The sequence below is a fragment of the Fringilla coelebs genome (genome assembly GCF_963513975.1).
Source record: "Fringilla coelebs genome assembly, chromosome: 1".
Classification (NCBI taxonomy): domain Eukaryota; kingdom Metazoa; phylum Chordata; class Aves; order Passeriformes; family Fringillidae; genus Fringilla; species Fringilla coelebs.
In genome coordinates this window covers 22,097,161-22,121,689 of record NC_140028.1, presented here as the reverse complement: position 1 = coordinate 22,121,689, position 24,529 = coordinate 22,097,161, and the positions used below count along the sequence as shown (strand labels likewise).

General features: G+C 39.0%; 1 protein-coding gene across 4 annotated transcripts; it reads right to left on the bottom strand.

Annotated features, from left to right (window-relative positions):
• Positions 1 to 3,136: 3,136 nt before the first annotated feature.
• ANKRD46 (ankyrin repeat domain 46) lies at positions 3,137 to 23,811 on the bottom strand. Of its 4 annotated transcripts, XM_084213531.1 has the most exons (5): positions 23,774 to 23,806; positions 21,840 to 21,944; positions 10,669 to 11,011; positions 9,226 to 9,384; positions 3,137 to 5,186 (listed from the first exon to the last, which is right to left on the bottom strand). In XM_084213531.1, the coding sequence occupies exons 3-5, from the start codon at positions 10,977 to 10,979 to the stop codon at positions 4,970 to 4,972; spliced, it is 687 nt and encodes a 228-aa protein (XP_084069657.1). In that variant the 5' UTR covers positions 10,980 to 11,011; positions 21,840 to 21,944; positions 23,774 to 23,806; the 3' UTR covers positions 3,137 to 4,969. The 4 variants fall into 4 exon arrangements, with proteins under 4 accessions (XP_084069657.1, XP_084069659.1, XP_084069658.1 ...); XM_084213533.1 differs by lacking the exon at positions 21,840 to 21,944 and having other exon boundaries at positions 23,774 to 23,811; XM_084213532.1 differs by lacking the exon at positions 23,774 to 23,806 and having other exon boundaries at positions 21,840 to 22,636.
• Between the last annotated feature and the right edge of the window lie 718 nt (positions 23,812 to 24,529).

The following is a 24,529-nucleotide window of genomic DNA, read 5'->3' as shown; positions in this document are numbered from 1 at the left end:
TCAGCTTCCACATGAGCAGCTGTTAATGTAGGCACACATTCAAACATGCAGTTGTCTGAAATAGCAGCGCTGTAGACGTTGAAAGTCAAGAAGGGCCAGCTCAGGTTGCAGGGCTGCATGGCCACCCCTGCGGGATGGTGTAATCACAAGCCAGTGAAATCCTTCTCCTGCTAGGAAGCTATTACTGGTCACTCCTCACGCTGCTTACAAGGGTTGGGATTGGCCTTTAAGCAGTGATTCATGAAGGTATCACACTGCTCTGCCTGCCGTGCTGCTCTTGGCTCACTGCAGCCTCTTCCCTCCTAGTTTCTGCAAGCCATACATTGCACACAACAAATTCTGTTCCAAAGGTCTCTCTTCCCATTTTTTCCTTATTCAGAAGGTAATTTATAATCACAAATGGAAAGAATGTATCACTTGAAGCCATGACTTGTTCACACTTTGACTTCATAAGATATTCTAATTTGCTTCTTTGTAGTTACAGCAATTTCCAGTAGATTCCCCGTTCCCTTGGCATTAATGAAGAACAACAGTTTTGTCTCATCCCAGTCGTTAGGAAATACTAGTTGCTCAATGCTTAGTTACAAGAGAGAATTACAAACTACAAATGCCTACAGCAGAGACACATTTTTCAGGGTTCTGCACACGCAGACTGCTCAGCTGCAACACCAGAGCACTCATCCTGCTTTGCGTAAGAGCACAGACACACCAGATCACTGTCAGTCGGGGACCCGTAGTGTTCATCTCAGATTTCTCTGGCAGCATGACCCTGGGAACACTTCACTTCCCAGCAATAAATAGCAAAGAACTACCAATTAGTTGCATTTGTTCCCTAATAGTGTATGTTTTAAAAGTGTTCTCTTCTTGAAGCATTTGTTAAGAGCAGTACAAAAATGTCAGGCAACACAAAATTCAGCTGAAGTACTTAAATATGATTAAGATAATGGGCACATCGTAATACTCTCAAGTGCATGTCCAGAATTATCTCTGTTGTCACCAGAAATGAATTTAATTATATGAATATAGATTCAGGATTCATGACTCAACAGTATTTCACCACTTAGAGTTCACAGAGAGCTGCAGGTTATGAATCTGGACGAGGACGTTTGACTGCTTCTAGAAAGCTGCAACACCACAGGAACAGAAGTGCAGAACAACTGGCAACATTTTTTGCAACACTTTGGATCACTGAGGAAATTTTACAAAGTGTATCGCAAGTAACCAATCTACAATGTTAATGCTGAAATGTAAAAAAAGAACAACGAATGAAGGAAAAGCATTCTGACCTAATTCTCACATCATCGAAGATTTATTTTAGCCAATTCCAATATGAATTTAAGACCTGACTTCAGAAACAGGAACAAGTCCAGAAACCAGTTACTTTGTGTGCCAGCTGAGGAAGCTATCGGTTCTGTTAAAAATCAGCTTGGGGTAACATTTAATATCTGCTAGACTTTTGAAAATCCTGAACATGACATCAGTCAATATTACCCTTTTTTTGAGTTTTCAGGGAAGCCATCACTTGCAGTTTGTACTTCTGAATAAATTACTTAATTTGCATTTCTCTAATTATGACCAAATATATTTTGATTAGAAAAAGAACTACCTCACTAACTAGCCAGAGCGAATGATTTTTACTTATTTAAGTTAATAAAAACAGCCTTCGATATTCACTGACTCATGGTAAAATTTAAATTCCCAATCAGCTGCAGACCCAGAAACTACCGAGATCTTGTTTCATGTTCTTTGCCCCTTGGAGGTTTTCATGAAGAAAAGCCTCACAGTGCCAGATCACATCCAGTAATTAACTACCTGTTGTACTGTGGCAGCCAGAAACAGTATCTGCTCATGACAGTCAGCCAACAGAACACCCCCTTCTACAAAGCAAATTACCAATATGAGTGAAAACAGAGCCCTTGAAGATCAGAGATCTGGTACATGAACAAGTTACTGCGAGGTAAGATAGGTGTGATCTTGCCAGGGGATAAATGTGAGCACCAGGACAGCCCACTGCACAGGAGCCTGTGTCTATCCTTTTTACACTCATTTACTTTGCACTATCTCATCCACCAAGTTGTTTCATGTCACTGGAAACAGAAATCTCTTCATAGCTGTTTGTTTTCCCTCTCAATTCCTTATTCCATTTGAGCTCATTAGTCTAACAACAGCTTGAGACAACAATCTGTTTTGGATTTGAAGAGTGACTAATCTTGACTCTGTATTAACATCATGAAATTAATTTCTGGTGACAGCAGGGATAATTCTGTACCTACACTTGCAGGATAGAATGATGTACCTGTTATCTTAATAATATTTAAGCACTTCAGCTGAATTTTGTGTTGCCTGGCACAAAAGTGAGTACCTGGATCAAGGTACCAAGGTATCACTGCAATAATAAATAAAAGAAATCTTCACCTACAGACGATCCAAGTCCTTATATTGAAATAGTAGAACCCTCCATGACAAGTAAGCTAAAGTTACAGAGGTAAATTCATTCTTTAGAAGCAGCCTTTGAAAAGAAAGACATTAGTGTTTGCAGATATATTAAAAGGCACAGCAGACCTTTTACAGTAGCAGAAGTATAAACAGTACAAACTCCACTTTTATCAGACATCTATCACGTCCTTATTTAAAGGAGCAGCACTCATTACACATTGAAGTTCAAACAGTGCTTTGGATTTCTTTCTGGTTGAAAACATGAAATATCTTAATTTCAAACACAATTTTTTAAACCTTTTCAATGTGGAGTTCCTGCATGCCTGCTTATGCATGCAGTGAAATAGGAAAGGCTACTTAAGGCTCAAGCTTTGTTTTGTTGGTTATGTTTTGTTCCTCCTCATAGGCAATCTGAAATTTTGAGAGGCCTCCAGACGACACGGTCAATACCTGATGTCTCAGAGAAGAGAGACAGCCAGACAGCAATTTTAATTCAGCAACAATACTGAAAACAAAACAGACAAATCTAAAGAACCTGTGCTCTAAAATCTCATTCATAGCAGCTGCGTGGTTGCCATTTTTTGTTGCCACTTCTTGGGGAAGTTCCCACTTCTAAAATACTCATTATCAATGCACAACAAACTTAGTAAAATGGGGTAGCATTGTTACTGCTGCACTAATGTAATAATAAACCAAAACATATTTACTACATGTATTTATTTGAGGCATTCACCCAAACTGAGAATACAATACAAATTATGCATATTATACACACTGAAAGACAATGTCTTTAATCAAGATGCATGGTATTATTAACAGAAATGTACTTATTTAGACAAGTAAATGCAATTTAGGTTTATGATGAGTTTATATTTATTTTCATGAACAATGGCACCATAAGTGAAATACTCAGAAGAGGAATATGTTCTCATTTTTTGGTTTTCTTAAGATGCTTTCTCTTCTGCAGCATTGTGCTGTTAAAAAAAGTATTGTGTCATTAAAGTCTAACTTAAGAACTGACATCAAGATTTATTCAGATGCAATTTAGAATGGGGCCCAGCTCCAGCAAAACCCCTATCACACATCAAAACAAAAACAACCCCTTTCATTCAAACCAATAAACAAGAAAGAAAAATATACATGGTATCAGAACAGAACCATGTAGGTTACATTTAAATGTACAATAAATGTTTTATGTTATTTAGCAACAGCTGAGGAGTGGTTAATTAAAAAAAAAAAATTATTCCTTAGCCTCACCGAATTCATTTTGTTTGGGATTTGCAAGGCAATGGCCAAAGAGAATTAGATGTCTAATCAGCATGGGGAGAGAGAATCCACTTTCTTTGACAATCTCCCACTTATGCAATACCTTTCCAGCCTTCATAAAGAAGCATCTAATGGATTCGTATCCCTAGGTTATTTACAACAAAGGGTTTCACAGCAAAATGGGAAGCAAAATAGGAATAGAAATACAGAATAGATCAAGATTTAATTTCATCCATTGTTCCTAAATATTAGTGTTTTAAACACCTTTATTCTGCATACTCAGAAAATAATACATAAGCCTGTAGGTTCTGTCTGAAAGCAAGTGAAATGGAAAACAATTCTAGAAAGGAATTCTATTCAACCAAGTTCTCTCCACAAACATGAAAACACAATTACATGGTTCAGTCTGACCCTTATGGGAGGACGAAAAAGTTATCCTTCATGATATATTTCACAATGACCTTAAAGAATTATTATATACATGGCAGAACACCTAAATCACTTTTTAATTACCCTCACAAAGAAAGTTTGCTTAGCAACATTTCAACAAAAATGCAACATTTTCAGCCCAAGTCTTCTTCTAAAGGACAACAAACAGTTTTACTCTACAAATTTTACTTCAGGCAGCTATTAAGAACATTAAATTCATGTGGGGAAGACACACAACATTAACCTAATAAATAAAGGAGTGATCTATACAATAGAGACAGAGTAAAACTTGAACTATTTCTCATTCTTATTACAAACTAGCAGATAGGAAACTATGGAGATGCATTAAAATAACTATGGAGTTGCAGCTTATCACTATCTATATATCAGAAAGTGTTATTACATTATTGAGATTTCTTGAGGAGGACTTCTAAGAGTATTTTTCTTTCAACTGAAGCACTTACAAAAAAATCCAACAATAGAGTTACCTCTCTTCATAGAAAAAATAAACCAAATGTGGTTCTGTACTAGGATATATTTTTCATATGCAGGAATTTAATATTCATAATGAAAGGCCTTTTCTAATCACAATATTTTATCAGAGAGGGCTATCTTCACATCTTGTTTGCAAGTCAAGGTAAGTCAGAGGTATCTTAGGAATGCTTTAGAAATCAGTGTTTTACTTGAAATTAATTAATCCCTCTTTCAAAGGGGCAAATAGTATGTACAAAAGGCAAACAGTATATACAGCTGCCACTGTCTGCACCAAGCAAATAATTCCAAGCTCAAAATAAGATTAGAACAGGAAAAAGGACTTCTGTACTTCTTTGCATTTGCTTCAGTGCACCAGTTCAGGCTGGTTTTCCACAAAAGGAAGCACCCCACTAACATAATATGCTATTCCAAGGGACAGGAGAGCGATGACAATGATGAGGAGCAGCACCCTCCAGAAGCCCAGGTCTTCCACAAACTCCTGCCACGTTGTGCGGAAACTGGACAGAACTCCTTCACCTTGCTGGAGGTTTGGGTTAAGAAGGGAATGGCTTTCCATTGCACTACAAAGGATTGAAGTTAAAAATACATCAGAGTAAAAGAATGCATCTGTAAGTATGTCAGTGATCCCACTACGGGCATCTGAAACATTCTAGATTAAAAATCAAACCCCCCTACTGATTTATAGCATTGCTTCTGCTAAATCAAGACAAATCAGATCAGAAAAGCACTCCTAATTCTAAACTTATTTTAGCTGAAAGGACATTTTATTAACCTGTGCAAAGAAAATGATATTTGTGTATGTATAACTGCACTGAATTTTCATGCCTGCTACCCAGAAACCTTCAAAGGTCAGTCCCCATAATTCCTACTAAATATGGCTTAGTAAAATATAATGAAGCATAAGTTATGACCTCAAGAGGCACACATTATTTGTTAATAAAACAAATCATGACCAAAAATAAACTCTGATTAATAAAATGGAAGCGTTAACCAATATTAATTGAGATGCTGAGTTCTGCAGTGACCTTTACTACTCTCCTGGATATCTCTGTTACACGCCTCTTCTGAAAAAGCATTTAAAAAAATCACAGAAAACAATAACTTTGGACAAGAAGAAGTTCAGAAACTTTCTGAACAAGTTGGGATTGCTGTGTTTTCTGCCATAGGGTGTTCAGTGACTGCTTTGATGTTGTAGAAATCCACTACCAATCTATCAGGCCTCCTTAAATTGTCACACTATAAATTAGGGAGTGGAATTCTCACTTTTAATGAAAAACAAATATAAAATCTGAGAGAGGCAGTCTTCTTGACAATTGATCACCTTTAGAAAAGACTTAAGTTGTCTAAAAATCCTGCACAGCTTCTTGTGTAATTCTTCCAATTTTGCTGGTTTCACAATTGTAACAGGAAACTATCTGCTGCTTATGAAAAATCTCATGAAAAATAGGAAAGCTTTTGCATAGCCTGACTTCGCTTAAAATTTTGGCCATCTGCAGAGTCTTACTACTTATCACTTGAGTGAAATTACATACATGGATGTTTACAGGATCAGGCCCTGACAACCACAGAAAGGAAATGGTGGAATCAATCACATATTTAATGATGTCAATAGCAGAATGTAAGCAAAAAAAAAAAAAATTCCTCCCTTTTATCTGCTTTCCATTACCATACTCCTAGATATTTCTTACAAGACTAATAATAAAAATTTTTAAAAATCAAGGAAAAGTAATTTTCAAGTCAAAACTAATTGTAGAAATGCTGCTGTTCTTCATGACAGAAATAAATTGAAAAATTAAGGTTATCAGAGAAAAATCTCATTCACAAAGCTCTCTTCTAAGATTACAGCATGGGAAAACTTCACACTATTCATATGGTATTTTTTCTCAGGAAGTATAACCATGGAAGAACAATTAGCCTGAACTCCCACAGCTTGCTCAAGTATTGCAGCATCATGTGCACAAGATTTCAGGAACCGCCTATTAAACAGCCTGTATTTTTGTTTTTTAAATATTTATCATGCTGTAAAGCTATTTTAGCTTACCCACAGGTGCAGGATTTAGTAATCTTCCTTGCTTTTTATGATTTCCCAAGCAAAACAAAAGGTTTAGCAAAAGACAGCCTTTGTGCAGAATTTCTTACTCAGTAAGTACTAACTAGTTAATACATAACCACGGAGAGGTTAAATAAAGGTGCAATGCAATTTAAGTGGAAAGGTCACATGCTTGCTCATTAAAAAGGGTATGCAGAAAACATTTTTACTGTTTTATATTATGACCCAATTAAAACCAATGCTATTCAAGATATTTTTTCTTATTACAAATTAGAGCTGCATAAAAACTGGTAATGCAGCAACCTGTCAAAGAAGAGAAGAGTTTGTGCCACACAGCCCAGACAGATGTTCTGTGTCCAGCAGCAGGTGGGAGTTCACATTTAGACAAGCTTGTGGCACAGCCACAGGTCCTGCTGGGCTGTGCAGAAGGACAGATGTCTGTGTGAGAGAGGGACAGAGGGAGCTCTGCCTCCTGGCAGCAGGGCCACTCCTCACCCGCAGGAGGGCAAAGCAAGCAAAACCAAATTTGACTTGGGAACAGAGCTCTGGCCTCTGCTTCCCGAGCAGCAGCAACTGCCTGTAACGAGGAGCAGAAAACTGAACTCAGAGACTGTGTTTAGAAAGAGCCTTATTTCTCCATAGGGTCATACATAATGTAAGAGTTCAGGGGGCAGAGGACAGAAGACATTAATCTAAGTGTCCCTAAAATGTGAAAATAATACAAAGAGGGATAAGTGAAACTATGGAGGTCTGAAAAGCCAACTGGTAAAAAGATATTATTTATTTACAAAGCAAACAGCACACAAGCTCATTTGCTTTGGCTCCTGTAGGTATCTGTCATTTGTTACTTTAAAAATAATGTATTTCAGACATTTTAAACACCTTCCCAAACAAGCTGGGTAGTGCACTGTTTATGTCTCTGTGCCTGTCCCCAAGGAGAGTTGCTGACTTCCTGGCCAAAGCAAACAATATAACATTTATGAAGGTCAAATAACAGAAAGGAAGCTATGTTTGTTAAAGGGACACCATCAAGTCAAAAACCAAAATTTAAATGGGGCTGAGCTGTTTGTCCATGTGTTTAAACAAAATCAACCTAAGCGCATTTCTGTGTGTCAAGAAATTTTCAGTGAAAGTTAGTGAAGTCTGAAAGGTAATATGCACTAATTCTTACAATGTACAACCATGTAATTTTGAAAATAAAATTAATTTTTTGTTTCAGGGCTTAAAGCAATCTCTCTGACAGGTAAGGTCACCTGATGTATAAGAAAGAACTTCATGGAAGTATTGGGTATTATTTCTGCAGTTTTGTTAGTTTCACCTTTTCTGTTTACTCAGCTTAGATCTAACTCCATCTATACAGCTTCTTTTCTGTTTACAGTACAGCCTGTTTACATTTTCACATAAACCAAGCAATAGTTATATGACAAAACTCCCTGTCTTTTGTGATATAATGCTCCAGTAGTCTTTGTTCATGGTCATCATTAGACAATATAAAAAAGCCACTTTTTTTTTTTTTTTAATAAGACATACTAGAGAGCAAAAGTCACTATTGCTTTGTACAACGGGACTGACAGTTTTCTTTATGTAGTGAAAATGTCTTGTTTTGTGCTTTGCAGGACTTCACTGCATTTTTCAGGATAGCATCAACTCCTGGAACTGACTCATGCACCAAGCCTGTTCTCCCTATATGTTTGGTTTTTGCTGAGAAACTTTTATTTTATGGCATACAGCTTTCAGTAATTACAGTTCCATTTCGTGCTACAGAATCCCAATTTATTACTATTGATTTCCTCTCCCTTGTAACCCCAGGTTTTTGTCTATGCCATCTCAATTTTCCTCAAGGTTGCCTGTATCTCATTTCTTGGTATGACTAACATGCTTTTGATTTTTTATTTAAGAAAATTCTAAGGAAGCACAGTCCCAGAACCAGACTTTAAAGAATTCATTAACTTCCCTCCAACCCAACAATTTCCCTGAAATGGTCAGCAATTTTCTCAAAATCTTAAATTCTGCATTAGCTATCTCTTTAGCCACCAAAAAATTCTTATTTTCCATCTTTTCCAGAACTGCCAACAATAGAAATTTTAGATATGACACCATATAAAATCCTTTATTCAAGTTCAGATGTATGAGAAGTCTCCCACCCCTTTTTTTGCATAGAAAATAATCAAAAAGATGATTAGGTTGGCCTATGATATCACAGGTTAGCCTGTGACACTGCCATTTTGCATTTCAAGCTATTTCCCACTTGGCTTTGTGGTAGGTGGTAGAATATTTGTGTTTGTGACTCCGAATGGAAAATTAGTAATTTTTTTTTTTAATTTTACCCTAAAATTAAAATCTCAATAGAAGTTCCTTTTTTTCTTACATTAGATCGATTTAAAGAGATTTTTCCAAAATTTAACACTCAATTTTGATTTTGTTTGATAATGTCAGGTCAAATTTGATATTATCTGTTTTGAGGAATAAACAATCAAGTTAATCCCAAAACTCTAAAAGCCATAAACATTATTTCTCCTGCCTGGTAGTTATTTTTGTTTGGTAAATACCTTTCGCTTTCAGCTGTCTGCATTGTCTCCAGCTTTGAGTGAGTTCCTCTGTTAAATCCTTTCACCTCCTGCTCCTCTAAAGATTCCAGCAGTCTAATCACATCTTTATTCACACCCCTTCGTTTGGCAAGAACAAGTGGTGTTGCACCTTGGTGGTTGCTAAAACAAGCCCATAAAAAGACATAAGAAAATTTAAACGTAGAAATTTTGTAACAAGTCAACTCAGCAAAACGTATTACAATTTAGTAAGTTCTGAGAACTATTTTCTGTTTTCTCAGACAGTAATAAATTCCAATCTATCCAAGTTACAGCACAATTGGCTATAGAAGAAAATAAGTATATTTAGGTTTGAAATTGCACAACTCTTTTCCCCCTCTAATAAAATCAAATTCTTAGGACTCTCATCTAATTGGAATCTCTGGGTGTTACAGCAAAAAAACCAACAAAACACAACAGTAGATTTATGGCAATGTTCAAGTTTAAGCTTAATTTCAAGAAAGAATTGTGCAATCTGGCTCCTAATAGTTCCTTTTCCATGAGGGTATTAGGACATGAAGCAGAAATGAAATAAAATACAGACGGTCCCTCTGCTGCTATTAAAATAATACTGAATAGGTCCAGAGCTGCCTTTAGACCAGGAATTTCCACCAGAGCTGTTTGAAATGAGGGGAAAAAGTCCCAACCCACAACCCATAAATAATCTGGTCTACCAGTAACTAGTTTTGCTGAGTTTTAAACACTAATGAGGGACAGGTGAAAAAGGGACAGATTTAAAAACTCAAAGGTTTTGACATTAGTCCTGGCTTTTGCACACCCTGTGAACAGGCAGAAAGTTCCACAAACAAAGTAATTCAGCACAGGAATGAAACAGCTAGTTATTTTGCAGCTTGAGAGCTTCCATCTGAGCACTGGCATCTGACAGCTGCTGGAAGCCAGAAGGAAAGAATATACAATATTCTGAGTCACAGACTTTGAGGGAGGGCAAAAACACTGAAAGGAAGCATTGTTACCAGAAGAGTATGGGAATGAACTGACACACACATATACTGTATTTTCTTTGTCTTAGATAGTACCACAATAGAAAATGGGGTGGAAAAATTCTTTTAAAGTAGTCAATGTGATTTTTTCTTTGGTGCCAACCACCCACACCTGGCTGTCTGGCAAAACCAGGACAGCAATGTCATCAATGAGGCACAATTAGATACAGCTCACACCAGCAGCAGCTATTTACATTTGCTTTGCTTGTTGCACAGACTAGCAGAAGTGGCCTCTTACTGTTTTTCTCCTTTTTTATTTTGGTGGCTTTTTTTTTTAATTAGGTGGTATCTTTGTAAAGTAGAATTGTACCAAATACAGCATTTCAGAAACAGCAGATTTATATGCAAGGCTCTGGCGACAAAAGACTAATGTATTATAAAATAAGTACTGTAAAAAGTGACTTACCAAATATCAATTTTAAGTCCATTAGAAACTAGGAACTGGATGGTATCAACATGCCCACACAGGTGAAGGGCTGTGTTACCCTGGTAATCAGTGGCTAGCAGGTCAGCACCAAATTTATGCAAGAGTTGACAGATGTCTACATTTCCTCTGGCTGCAGCCAGGTGAAGGCCAGTTCGGCCCCGGCTGTCACGGATGTTCGGGTCAAAGCCGCTCTCCAGGAGCCGTTTGGAGTAGTTGAAATCGCCATCAATACAAGCCTGCAGCAGCGGCACGTTGGTCTGGGAGGAGTCGTTCACAAAAACGTAGGACATTGCTCTGACTCTCTCAGGAGGAGGTGACCAATCTGCAAGTAAAAGGGTGAAAAAATGATGGTGAAACCAGGCAAATAAACACAATGGTAATATTCACTAGACTGCTCAGGTCCCAAACAAGAGTGCAAACTAGCTTACAGGTCAACTCTGAAATCTTTCTGTCACACACATTAACTTTGTGAGCTGCATTCCCTTCTGGTAAAAAAGAAAGAGCTCACACCTCTGGAAAGAGCAGCAAAGCTTTGTTAGGAGAGAAAACTGGCAAGATCTCTGCCACAGATGCCAGACAGGTGATTAGTTTTCAACCTAGTAAGGAACCACACTTAGTAGTATTGATATTAAAGGGCAAAACACCACAGATTGGGACAGAAAGGAAGAACCTTTCATAAATGGGGACACTCTAAACAATTCAGTCCACTGGTAGAGTCACACTAACTGCAATTTTTACCAGCTATAAGCAAAGTTGCCCTAATGGACTTTCACCCTCTGAATTTGAACTTCAATGCACAAACCACAGTACAGCTAAAAATGCTTAATAAAATACTAATTTCTTCATTCTGCATTAAATGTATTTTTCAATAGTCTTTGAGAACATTATTTTTACAGTGTCAGAGATACACAAACTGTGAAACAAACAAGAACAGCAATACAGAACACAGAAAACTGAATGTATTAGATGAAATTGCCCACTGAAAACTGGAGGTGGGTGCAAGGAAGACAACGGTAAAATCAAGCACAGAGCTACTGTGAGTTTGAGTAGAACCTTGACACAGAGAAATACAAATGCGGTTTCTCTGGCTTAACACTAAAGAAAGGATTAAGCCCTTTTCTGTATTAGGACATAAAAGAGGAAGATAAATGTTTCACCATGGATTACTTGGTATAGAACATTTGATGAACTATGATTTCAGTTTTGCAGAAGAATATTTCAAGGGTGAGTCAAATCATGATGACACTGTGTGCTTACACTGTGTGCTTACAGGACACAGAAAAGATGACTTGAAAACAATAAGGAAAAAGAGAATGATTTAGCAAGAGAATGGTAGAATGTCCATGAGGCAATTTTAAGAAGCAATGAAAACATCTAGAAGACTGGACAACAGTCCTCTTTTTGTACTGCCTCAGAGAGGTGGTAAAAAAAAAAACATATAAGTAAGTAAAATTCTTCTAGAAGAAATCTCAACAGATACATGACATAGTTAAAGTGATAGGAGGGAAATAGGATTTTACTAGATAAGCTTAGAATAGAAAGTGAACTGGAATGTCACTTGAAACAGTATTTTTCACTTGCCCAGGGGCTGTATTCTGGGCTCACGGTGTAGCAGTGTTCTGATTAACGATCTGAATCTCTTATTAAAACTGCTATACACAGATTTAAATTTTCTCATCTATATAAGGTATCCTTCCACACCAGTGCACTCATTCAGCCAGGAGAATGGAAACATGGCCAGTAGCCAAAGAATTCAATTTAAAACCTCTCCTTTTATGAGAGTTCATAATGTCTATCTTTTATAGCTCTTTCCCCATGTTTTAGATCAAATTCAAGATCAAAGTACCTACAGAAGTATTTTCAAAATGTTTACACACTGGTCTGAATAACAGCTCTAGCATTGGGGGCTGTTGAGTTTAATAAATCATATTTAAACTTCACTAGGCTGTGTTTCCTATCTTGACAAATTCTGCTACATATATCAACACTTGTCTAGTTTTCCAGTGCAGGAATACACAATGCTTTTTTCTTTATTGGATGCTGAAGAGAAAGAAATAGAAATAAATTCTATGTCTTGGTATCTGTATAAGGAATGATTCCAAGCAGAGTACATTCCTCTAGGCTGCAAGTATGTTTTAAAGCACGTGACAGTACATCACAGGCTCAAGAACTCTTTTCCACAACCATCTCCAATAGCAAGTGGCAGGTTCACTGATACACCATAAAACTTAGTGTGAGACTGGAGTCATGCAGGGCACTGACAGCCTCCTTATAACCCTATACAAAAAGACAGGAAAATGTAATTACTTGAATTTTCAGTGAATATATTACAACCCCCTGGATGCTACAAAGCTATGATTCCCAGCTGACAGCAATTTCAATTTTCTTGCCCATTTTCCCCCCAAATCATGAATGATATGAGAGTTTTTCTTCCACTCTGCTCATCCAGTCTTCATTGAGAAAAATAATGGGCCTAGTTTCTCTGTGATATGATTGTGACCTTTATATTCTGCACTAAATCTTCCCTAAAGCAAGATCATAAATCATTTTAAAACCTCCAATTATCAGCCATAGTAGCAGCATATCAATACCACAAACCCCTACTCACACTTGACAAAAAGTGGTTTGCTTGTAAAATAATGCTTCAGTGTTTAAACCTGCTTAATATAACAGGGCCTAACATAAAGCAACATGAGAATATTATACTGGAAGAAACGTAGGCTGTTTGAGAAACAGCATGGCATGCTCTGTTAAATATAAGCTAATGGCTGTATTTTCATACCAGACCTGTATGTCTGGTAAAGCCTTACAGAATTCCCCAACTGTGATGAAACATTAGCTAATAATACCCAGGAAAAAAGTCACCTCCTTATCTTCTCAGAAAAGGAAGCACAAATACTAGCAGTTAACAGAAAGTGTATCTGGAATCATTCTGATTCAGAATCTATCATCACTAAAATCTTCTAGAACTGATCACTCATGTGTAGAAGACTAAAGTAAAACCTTACTATTTCACAGTAAGAAAGACAAAGATGAGGCAAATCCTTCTTCCCAAATACTTGAAGATTGTGGACTAAGCAAATGCATTCACAAAAAAAAAAATCTGGACCATCTGGTTTGATTTATCTTTGTGATTAAAAAGATTTTTTCTAGTAACACAATTCTATTTCACATATGGCTAGCTAACCTATGCCAAATACAAGCTGCACACAAAGCTGAACTAGGCACCATCTTTAAAATGTCAGTCCCCAAACAGCATGTTCTTGCCTCAAAATTAACCCAACCTAGAAAAATTTCCTGTGTAAGAAAACTCATTTAAAAAATCACAAGTAAAATTAATTAGGTATTTTTTATTAAACAAATGGTGATTACATTTCTGCCCACAGTATCAAAAAGTTTATTATTGCAATGTCTATCAGATACAACAGACTTGGGAGCAAAATTTAGAAACAAAACAGCATTAGCCATTCAATTTAAATTGTTTCTGAAAGGTGAATCAGGTAAGGACTCTGAACCTGTCCATAAGCTGATATCCTACCAGTAAGGATTGATTTCATAAGCACCAATTAGGACAAATGGACTTGCATTAGTAACAAGACACAAAATATTGCAAAATGACCATCCTGAACATCCCAAAAAATTACTACTACTACTTACATTAATCTAATTTTTAAAAACAGAAGTAAATGACTGCGTGTAAAAATGCATCACTATCTACTTGAAAATGTATCTGTTCAAGAATATTTTTGTTTAAAAAAAGATTTGCTTTTAATAACTTGGTACTTTGATAGAAAATTAGTTTTGTGAAAAAAAGTAAACTCAAAGACATCCTCCCAAGCTAGAAGGATTCCCATTAGAAAGGCCTAATATAAGAATACATTTTCCCTAGATTTATACATTTATTTAGCCTCAACACAGTGTACTTCTTAATTAATAACTTTAGAAATTATGCTGTACGCCTCTTCAATGGCACATGTAGTACAGGATAAGAAAATTTAACCAAACTGTTTTGTTTTCAAAAGGAATCACTTATATTAAGTGATTCTGTAAAAATAATTTATTTACTAGGAGTCAGTTGTCTCTCACTATACTGTGTACAACAGTAACTCATTGTCACACACTGACCTGTTGCAAGACACATTCTCATCTGCAGAAGCCAGGAGTGATCTTGAAAAATTCAAACCTAAAAATTTGTGTTAACTGTGCACAGTTTTATTTTACAGTAAATATATGCTGTTGTCTCTGCTTTCTCATTAAGTTCAACAGCTACCAAACAGCCCCAGGAAGAGGAGAGAACAGCTCCACATGAGAAACACCATCACTCAAGGGACCCATCCCTCCAGTAAAAAGTATCAATGAACCGGCCAAATTGGGATTAATCACCAGTCACTGCTCCATAGGACATACTAGTTCTGGAAAACTACAGTTTTCCCCACTACATTCAGGAAAACTGAACTAACTGCCCCTATTTTAAAACAACACATCAGTACCACAGAACAATATCAGATGGCTCCATCCTCGAGACTTCTCAGTATTAATACAACCTCTGACATCTAGAACCTAGGCATCAGTAAGATTACTACTAGGGAAACTGCCACCACCAAGAAATGGAAATGAAAACAAATCCAGGAAACAGCAACCTCCAATGCCAGCAAACACACCATACACGTTACTTGCAAACTTTGCATTTGTCAACTCCCTTGTGGCAAACGGCATCCTCTTTCTGTAATGCACTTTGAGAGCACTTCAGTGGCAGTGGCTTGCAGAGCTCTTCCTCTTCATTATTTAAGTGAATGAAAAACATTCCAGTACTTTGCTTAAAATGCTGAGGGAGAAATTCCTTGCTAAGTTTTAATGCACACATGTATTTATGTGTAAGTTACTGAGAAGTCATTTAACTGAATAAATATTATATTTAGTAAAAAATGATGTGATCAACTCATTTCCATTTAGGAAAGAACCCCAGCATGTACATCAAAATCCACTTAAGTTCTGTATTTTCTATTAGAAATCTTTATCTTTTCAGTACAACTGGAACAGTTTTACGGCTCCACCAATATGGAACTGCTGCTAAAAGCAGCACCTCAGATTAAGCACAGCATGATGCCTATATTTTGCAGATTTTCCCTTTCTAACTTTAGCTATTTTTTCAACAGTTCCTGGATTTGAGGTATCACAGCAGGTTTATAACACCTACATGCCCTCTCCTGTCCCTAGTCAGCCACATGGGTAGGTGCCAACAGAATAACATCATTTATGCCATTTGTTTCCAGTCATTCCCATTCCCTTATGCAGACATGAGACATCCAGGTAATGATCTCTTGATGTCAGGACCATCCTGTAAGCAGAAACTCTGGGGCACTGCATATACAAAGGGCTTTTCAAGTACAGGCTACAAAGTGCTTTATGAAAAAGCTTTAACAACTATTGCTGCTCTTATGGATCAGCAGATGATGGCATTTGGAAACAGGGAGCTTTGCTCATTATTGCCCAGCATGTCAACACTACAAGATCAAAAATATACAAGGACTCAAATGCCAATCCAGGGTTGCAGAATGGTTCCCCAAATAAAATGGTACAAGCTTTGTGTACTTAGGTACATAAAACAAGGGAAAAATAAGAAAGAGATCATTAATTTAAAATGCCTTTATTAACAAGCAGATTCACAAACATTTTATCCTTGCTAAACTTAACTGGCAATTCAGCTGCATTACATGTTTGAGCACATTTAACTTCTATCAAATATACAGCTAAGTATTTTTGAACATTGCTTATCTTTCATTTTCTGTACAAGAACTACTTAGGAAAAAAGGCAATTTACAGATTTTTTTTCAAATTATCTGCAACCAATTCCTCACAATTGGCTCAATTAAACCAGTATATATCTGCAGTACTTCTCTGATCACTGTGGCCATTTTGAAAACATCTGTTTTTATATAAAGTTATTGAATCACATCGGTCATAATTATCAACCTCTTCACAAAGCTTTACCTGAACTCCTTTTTTGTTTCTGCTGGGAACACGTAGGGCGTATGCAGGTCAAGAAAATATTAAAGGTTGCTATATATTGTTTTGTTATTGGTTTAATAGTCTGCTTATTAACAGAGTAGCGAGAATTTGTCCCACTCCTACTGAAGTGTTTGTGTTTAAGTTTGCGGCAGACTGGGAGCAGCCTCCCGAGCAGACACTGACGAGGGCTATGTCCGGCCGGCTGCCGAGCAGGAGCAGCGCTGGCGGCTGGACGGACACTGCCACCACGTGGACTGCTGAATTCCTGTCCCACTGCAGGGACTGACACAACCACAGAACGCTTGGAGCGGGGAGATACCTGAACAGCGCATCTGGTGCAGCCCCTTGCCATGGACAGGGACACCTCAGACACCACTAGGCCAAGGCTGCTCACAGCCCCATCCAGCCTGGCCTTGAACACTTCCAGGGATGGGGCATCCACGGCTTCTCTGGCCAACTTGTTCCAGTTGCTCTTCACCCTCACAGGAAAGAATTTCATCCTTATATCCAATCTAAACCTTCCCTCTGTCAGTTTAAAGCCATTCCCAGTTGTCTATCATTTCATGTCCTTGTAAAAAGCTCCTCTCCACCTTTCTTGTAGGTCCCCTTTAGGTACTGGTGTGGTGTGTAAGCCTTCACTGACATAGAACACTTTTTCTACATTTGTGGTGTTTTCTATTTTCCTGGGAAGGAAATTACAAAAGGCCTGAAAATAAGATTTTATAAAACTTTATTAAAAGGAGTCTGAAATCCAAACTGCTACTTCTTTGCAGTATAAACAGCATTCTCATTTAATCTTTGATCCTCCATTAGTGAAATGAGGACTTAGGTATGTTGCTTGAGTTCTGAAATCAAAGGTATTTAATTTTAAAAGGTATGTATTTATGCCTGTTTCCTAAAAATCACTCAAAAGTAAATCCAAAACACCCCCACACCCTCACACAAAAAGCCCAGTCCTTACCTAGACAAATAGTAAGTCCAAGATGACATATTAACTAAAATGGGAAAAAAACTTTGCGTCCAGGAGGAATCATCAGAAATCAGAACTTAATAAAAGCAATAATGCAAACTAAGAACCAAATGACTTGTTATATAGTTCATATTTTCTTACTTTTTTCCCTTATAATACATATAATAGCTTATATGTCCTTAGTCACGCATAATCTTGATGACATGGCCTTAGTGTGCAACATCAAATCTGGTTTAGTGGCCAGTGAACAGAAACAAATCACTTTTAAAAGCAGATGTCTCCTAAATTTGTGAGTCATTTATATATAACTGTATGCTTGACTTCATCTTTGAAAAAATATCTTGCTCTGCTTGTTCATTGAAGTTCATTACTTTATATCAACAATGTATTTATATCAATGTACCAATGATAAGACAACTAACACTGTCAAACATGCAACTCTTACTACAAGGGCTGGATACGAATATTTCTGTTCAGAATTTTCATGTTCACACAGTAAGTCACTAAATCAGTTTATCAAAGACAAATAGTAAACTGATAAATTTACTTTTTCAAATATTTTAAATATCTATCAACACAGCATGACTTTAAAAACTTAACAGTATCACAGCGGATTTATGTGACAAGATAAAATGGTAACACTATTAAGGTTGTATGTGGAACTACTATATACATAGTGATACTACCCTTGCATAAATAGTGGCTTCACCATGCTTAGACTCAAAAAAATTTCTACATCTAGGCAAACATGTAGTAGTACTAGTGACTGCCCAACTTCAGTCTAAAGGGATTGAAGGGAGTAAACCCGCAGCCTAAGCATACCCAGGACAACAGGCAAGTCTGAGGAAAATCAGAGAGGTCAGCCTCAAGCTCCTGATCTGCACAAGGGCTGGAATTGACCAAAAATGCAATGAAAGATGATTGAAAAGAACCTGACAGTGAGGTAGCTCAATTAATGTTTACCAATTGCATCAATTTATCCTGCTGAGCTTGGAAATAAAAGACATCACATATACAGGGGGAACTTCTACCTTTAGATAACTTAGTAAATAGCAGTGACTCATCTGTAAAAGACTCAGTCAATATTCAGCATGAAAGCTGGTGTCTAGTCAATGAACAGCAATACCCAGGTTTCTTTAAAGAGGTTTGACAAGCTCTATTTGAGGAATGATAAAGAGGAACTGTGGAAAAAAAGTCCATGTCAATTATGACTTCTGTGAATAAAGAGCCAACATAAAGTAGCCACAGCAGATCACAGCAAAGATCCTTTTAGGCCTAGTATAATTTTTGAAATGGTGGCAAAAAGCAGAGGGCAGAAAGAACATAGAATAGGGCAAGCATATATAATATTGCTTTTTCTATTCAAAATGGATGGGGTTTTTATGTATTTGGCTCCATTTCTACCTCTGAATCTGTTCTTTCTCCTCTTCAAAACAAATACTTCTAAACACCCACAACATACTCTGGTAAGTTCTCCAACTCAGTTCTTATGAAGAACAACATCTTTTGATCTTGCTGAATCAGGGACTTGCTAGTTCCCTTGTAGACCCCCAGCTCTCTTGTGGGAAGAACAGACTGTGCACCTCTGCCTGTTCTTTTCCTGCCATTCATGCTTCTACAGGCCTTCATCACAGCCTCCTCAGACATCCCTTTCCAGGATGAATTTTGAAGTCCACCTTTCTAGTTCATTCCTCATTTGGAAGGGGGTCCGTGTCTGTGACCATTCTTGTTTTGCTTCTCTGAATCTCACTCATTTTTACTCTGTTTTGTGAGCTGGGAGACAGAGCAGGGTTGATTCAATCAATACGTTTGGATTAACAAGTGTCATGACAAAATTCTTTGCTTTGTTCTTTACTTGTTTCTCAGTAATAGTCACTGGTTTTTTAACCTTTCTTACTGCTGCTTAACATTGTTGTTATATTTTCATGGAATAATTCATCAAAACTACAAGATACTGCTCATTACTGAGAAGTAATGGAAAGTTAGGATTCTCTCTATGCTGAATCCCTCTACTTACACTGAACTCATGTGCCAGTATGTTGCAGTATCCAGTCACTCAGTTTTACAGGGCTCTTCTGCAGCTTTTCATAGTTGACCCTCTCTTTACAACCCATGTCCTGGCAAACACTATCACCTTGTTGCTCACTGCCTTTTCTAGGCTGTACATGTAAATTCTAACAGTTCAGAAGCCAGAACTGAACCATGCAGAACTAAAATTATTCCAGTCTTACTGATCATAAGTTGACTAAAACTGATGTCTTGGATCAGGCTGATCCAGCTCACCCAGCACTCTGCTTTCAAGAGCGGCCATCAGAGATCCTCCATTGGGAGAGCACATGAACCCGGCTGCTTCCTGCAGTCCATGCTCCACACACACCCAGCAGCCACCACAGCACATCGTGGACCTCCCTGAGCAGATCTTTTAGCAGCCCCTCAACAGACTTTTTGTCCATTTTCTAACTCATTCCGGAATTTGCTCACACTGCCACCACAACGCCCCTATCATCCTTCCCTGTATCCATCTGAAACTACCTCCCAACAGCCCCAGCATGCAACTCCCACTTCAGTGCCTCAACACTGGATGAATAACTATCACTTTACTCACTGCCTTCATTGCATAACCCTGGTCATGCCTCAGCAATATCCTGTGAACAACCGTGACTCTTCAGTCTTTCCTCTTAAGGAAGCTGATCCCCTTGTTCCTTTCAGTTGCCCTCCCCTATCCCACTGTGTCCTTCTTCCAATGCAGAAACTGGAACCACACAAACTACCCCAGCTGGTGTGGGTGCACCAGCTGAGGCAGCAAAATGGTGCCCTCTGTCTTCTTCTCACTATCTCTTTCAGGACAGTCACCATTTTCCTGTCTCTCTGACTGCCACAACACACTGAGCTTAGGTTTCCAGGGAATATTCAGTGGTAACTCCAAGCACTTTCTCTTGATTGGTGGCTGCCAGTCTTGAGTTCATCACCATGTGAGCATGGTTTAGATTATTTTACCCAAGGCATCATCTTACTTTGTACACTGAAGCTCATTTGCCACCTTTCTGCCTCCTTCCCTTTTTTGAAAATTTCTTTTTGCCTTCTTTATAATTTTTCAACCCAACCACTTCTGCATGTAAGAAATGTCTTTGATGCTACACGCATCCACTCTCCTCAAAAGCCTCTAGTATGGTACTTTGTTTTAATGCTTCCTGAAGATCCACATCACCTGTATCTACAACCCTACTCAGTAACCCTGAGTAAAAGCTGATGAGTCTTGGATGTAGTAAAATTCTGAAGATATACCCATTCTCAGACAGAACCAGCTCCTAAGGTAGTAACACATAACATGGACAGGCATTTTCTTCTGTGGAAAAAAACCTCTAAGGTGAAGAAGACACACAAGCATTTTACACATCCATGGGAAGCCCATACACCCCAAGCCATTTCTGAAATGTCCTGCTGCCCTTTTTCTGTCATCATCCACCACTGCTGGTCACTCAGCAGACACTCTAACACACTCTGAGGTCTTGAACATGCCAAAGAATATCATAATGAGCAGATTTATGCCTTTGAAATTATATTATAAAATTCAGCTGATGTAGCTGCATTATTTGGATGTCAGAAATTTGCTGACTGACAAAATTGGTGTTTAAGCTGCTCTGTTCCACAGCCAATTGAAATTTTATTGAAAAAGTAAAAGAAAAAATGCCACTTGGAAAAGTGGTGCTGATAGATGAATGTAGCCAGAATCTAAGTCCTGTAAGTACAGACAAGGCTGCAGTGGGGGACTGCACAAGATAAAACCATTTTCCCCACATATTTTTCAAGTATCATCTTTAAATAGCAAAACAAACCACAACAAAACTGGCCATTTCAGTATCTGTGCTCCTGACTTACAACCACAATAAACACTCACAATGGAAATTTGGTGGAACAAACCCTCAGTCAAGACAGGCCTGCTGCCTGCTCTTAACAGCATTCTATGGATGGTCTCTCCAGAAAGCTCAATGCTTCAGGGATCATGTGTTTCACATAACACGTATAAATCAATGCCCTTTAAAATATCTTATGTGCTTATTAACTGATCTATCTGGAAGTGAAACATCCACAACTTGAGATCATGTGGGGAGATATTAACAGACAGACTGACCAAAAGAAAAGAGTGGCAGCCCTCAAAATTCCAACATACCCAAATCCCTAGAAGAACTTCTAGTAGTAGTTCACTCCTTGGACAATCAGGTACCTCAAGTCTTGAACTGCAGATGAGGACTTCAAGGCCACATGTGCTCAAACACTAAGTTCAAAAGAACATGAGGTAAGATAACACAATTAACTTAAAGCACTGCTTCAAATCCCTTGCTCTCGCTGATGAGACAGCTTTAACTGAAGGACACCAAAACCTGAAGAGAGGAAATCTCTGCGTCACTGATTACAGCTCAGAACTGAATTTTAGAGTCCCCTCTTGCAGAGTCAAACTGACACTGCTCTGGTAAGAAGACAGCAGATGCACATACTACAGTTCAACCTCCACCTCCATCTCAGCTTACTCATCACACCTGTTCTTTGACACAAAAAAGCCAGCAATTAGCCATTGTCCTAATTTCCTGATTGTCACCAACTCTTACTATTCAGACTGCAAACATTACTATAAATTTTTTTCTTTTAAAAAATAATTTAACAAGTTCTTGCTAATAACGTATTTCACAAACAAGCAAAAAAGAAAAACTGATCTATAGTCTACAGGTAGCATTAAACTTAGGCCTCTGCTGCAGCAAACAAAAACATTGTTTTTACAAACCAGTTACATTCCATCTAGTAAGTGTTCAGTTTTTGCTCTTCCTTGACCTTTTGGAAGGCTGGTCCCGAATATCAGTGCTCTCTCATGGTTAGAAATTTTCATATACTATTAATCTTAAAATCTATGTTAAATTATTCACATGTTAACATGATCCTTTAGCTCAATTTATTTCCCTCATGGTGTTTACCTTGCTGGTTAAACAGAAAGCAAAATTACAATTATTCTGCAAAATTAAAAAAAGCCAAATGCCTCTTCCAACACTCTTAATTTCCCTACTTGACCTCGGCATATCTTCTGTTTCAGTTCCAGTTTTTTTGCTGAGAATTATTAACATTATACAAAGAATTCCTAGAGTTCTGTTCATGGATAATAGTAACTCCTTTAACTGGATCACTGTAGCAAGCATTTACTTTTTCTGCAAGTCATTATCTTGTAACTCCCCAACATTCTTTGGTTTTGTGTTGCTTTCAACTGGTAAGAATTTCTTCTACAAAATTTTTGCTTGCAAGGTTACAACTCTAAACCCTCATTCTTTAAATTGTTATTAAACTTGTTTCATACCTTAGTTCTCAAGATCACCCAATTCTTTCTGTGTAGTACTATAACCCTCTTCCATACTGTCAGTGCCTCCCAACTCCCCATCACTATCAAATTAAGACAGTAAAGTTTTAATTGCTACATCAACACCTCTATTAAATAAGATTGGTCTTAAGACTGATCTTCAAAGAACTAATTTTATACCCTCTGATACTCAGATTTGATGGATTTTTGATTCCATATTACTCACCATAGTTCGTTTCTAGTTACTTCCCTATCCTGTCCACAACTCAGGTGTTATCCCTACCTTTTCACCACAATAACAACGTGCAGCAGCTTTAGTGTGGTCTAGAAAATTAAAAAGGGAAATACTCCATTTCCCATAAAAATAGTAATTGCTTCATCAAAGACAGTTATGACAGCAGGTTAAAACATGTATTTCGTTTTTTCCACTTATCTTGTTTACCCCTAGAAAGCACGTTCAAAGCCGCTCACTTACCGACGCCCTGTCAGCAGGGCGGCCGCGGCCGCGCCCCGCTCCCCGTCCGCGTCCCCCTCCCCTCCCCTGAACGCTGGCACTGCTCCCGCTGTTCTCCCACCAAACGGAATCACAGCGCTCCACCCTCCGGCTCCCGGGCCGGCCTCTGCCCAGGGCCCGTCCCCGGATCCCTCCCCAGGCCTGGCACAGGTCTGTCGGGGTGACAGCGTCCCACCGCGCCCTAGCCGTGCCCTCCCGGGCCTCCCGCAGCCGCCCCGGCCCCGCGGTCCCGGCCCCGCTCCCGCCCTACCTGCGCGGGGCTCTCGGGGAGCGCGCGGGGTCGGGCGGAGCGAGCGGCCGAGCGGGCGCGCGCGCCCCCTGCTGGGCGGAGGCCGCCGGGCGCTCCGTGCCCATCCCCCCCTCACGGCGCCCTGGGCCGGGGCGCGGGCGCGGGGCAGGGCCCCGGTGCGGTGCCCGCGAGAGGCAGGAAAGCAGGAACGGCGTGGCCAGCCGGACCAGGGCTGTGATCGTCCCACCGTACTCGGCTCTGGTGACGCCACCCCTCCTGTACTGGGCTCAGTTCTGGGCCCCTCCATCCAGGAAGGGCATTGAGGTGCTGGAGCGAGCCCAGAGGAGGACGAGGGAGCTGGGGAAGGGTCTGGAGCACAAGCCCTGAGCGGAGCGGCTGATGGGGCTGGGGGTGTTCAGCCCGGAGCAAAGGAGGCTCGGCTGTGACCTGACGGCTCTCCACAGAGCCCTGAGAGCTGGAGCCAGCTGGGGTCGGGCTCTTCTCGCCCGAAACAAGGGACAGCACAAGAAGACATCGCCCCAGGCTGTGCCAGGGGTGGTTGGGGTTGGACATTAGGAGGAATTTCTTCACAGAAAGGATGATTAGACACTGCCCAGGGAGGTGGGAGGGGCTCCAGCCCTGGAGGTGTTTGAAGACTTAAAGACTGGACTAGACTGGTATGGTTGATGGGATGGTGTTCCGACAGAGGTTGGACTCGATCTCAGAGGTATTTTCCAACCTAACTGATTCTGTGATTCTGCGATTTTGACGCTCCTG

Coding starts and splice junctions, on each gene's coding strand:
- ANKRD46 (XM_084213533.1), bottom strand. CDS start 10,979: ATGTCCTACGTTTTTGTGAACGACTCCTCCCAGACCAACGTGCCGCTG. Junction 9,385..10,668: donor GGACTTAAAATTGATATTTG/GTAAGTCACTTT, acceptor GGCTTGTTTTAG/CAACCACCAAGGTGCAACAC. Junction 5,187..9,225: donor CAGACAGCTGAAAGCGAAAG/GTATTTACCAAA, acceptor AATCCTTTGTAG/TGCAATGGAAAGCCATTCCC.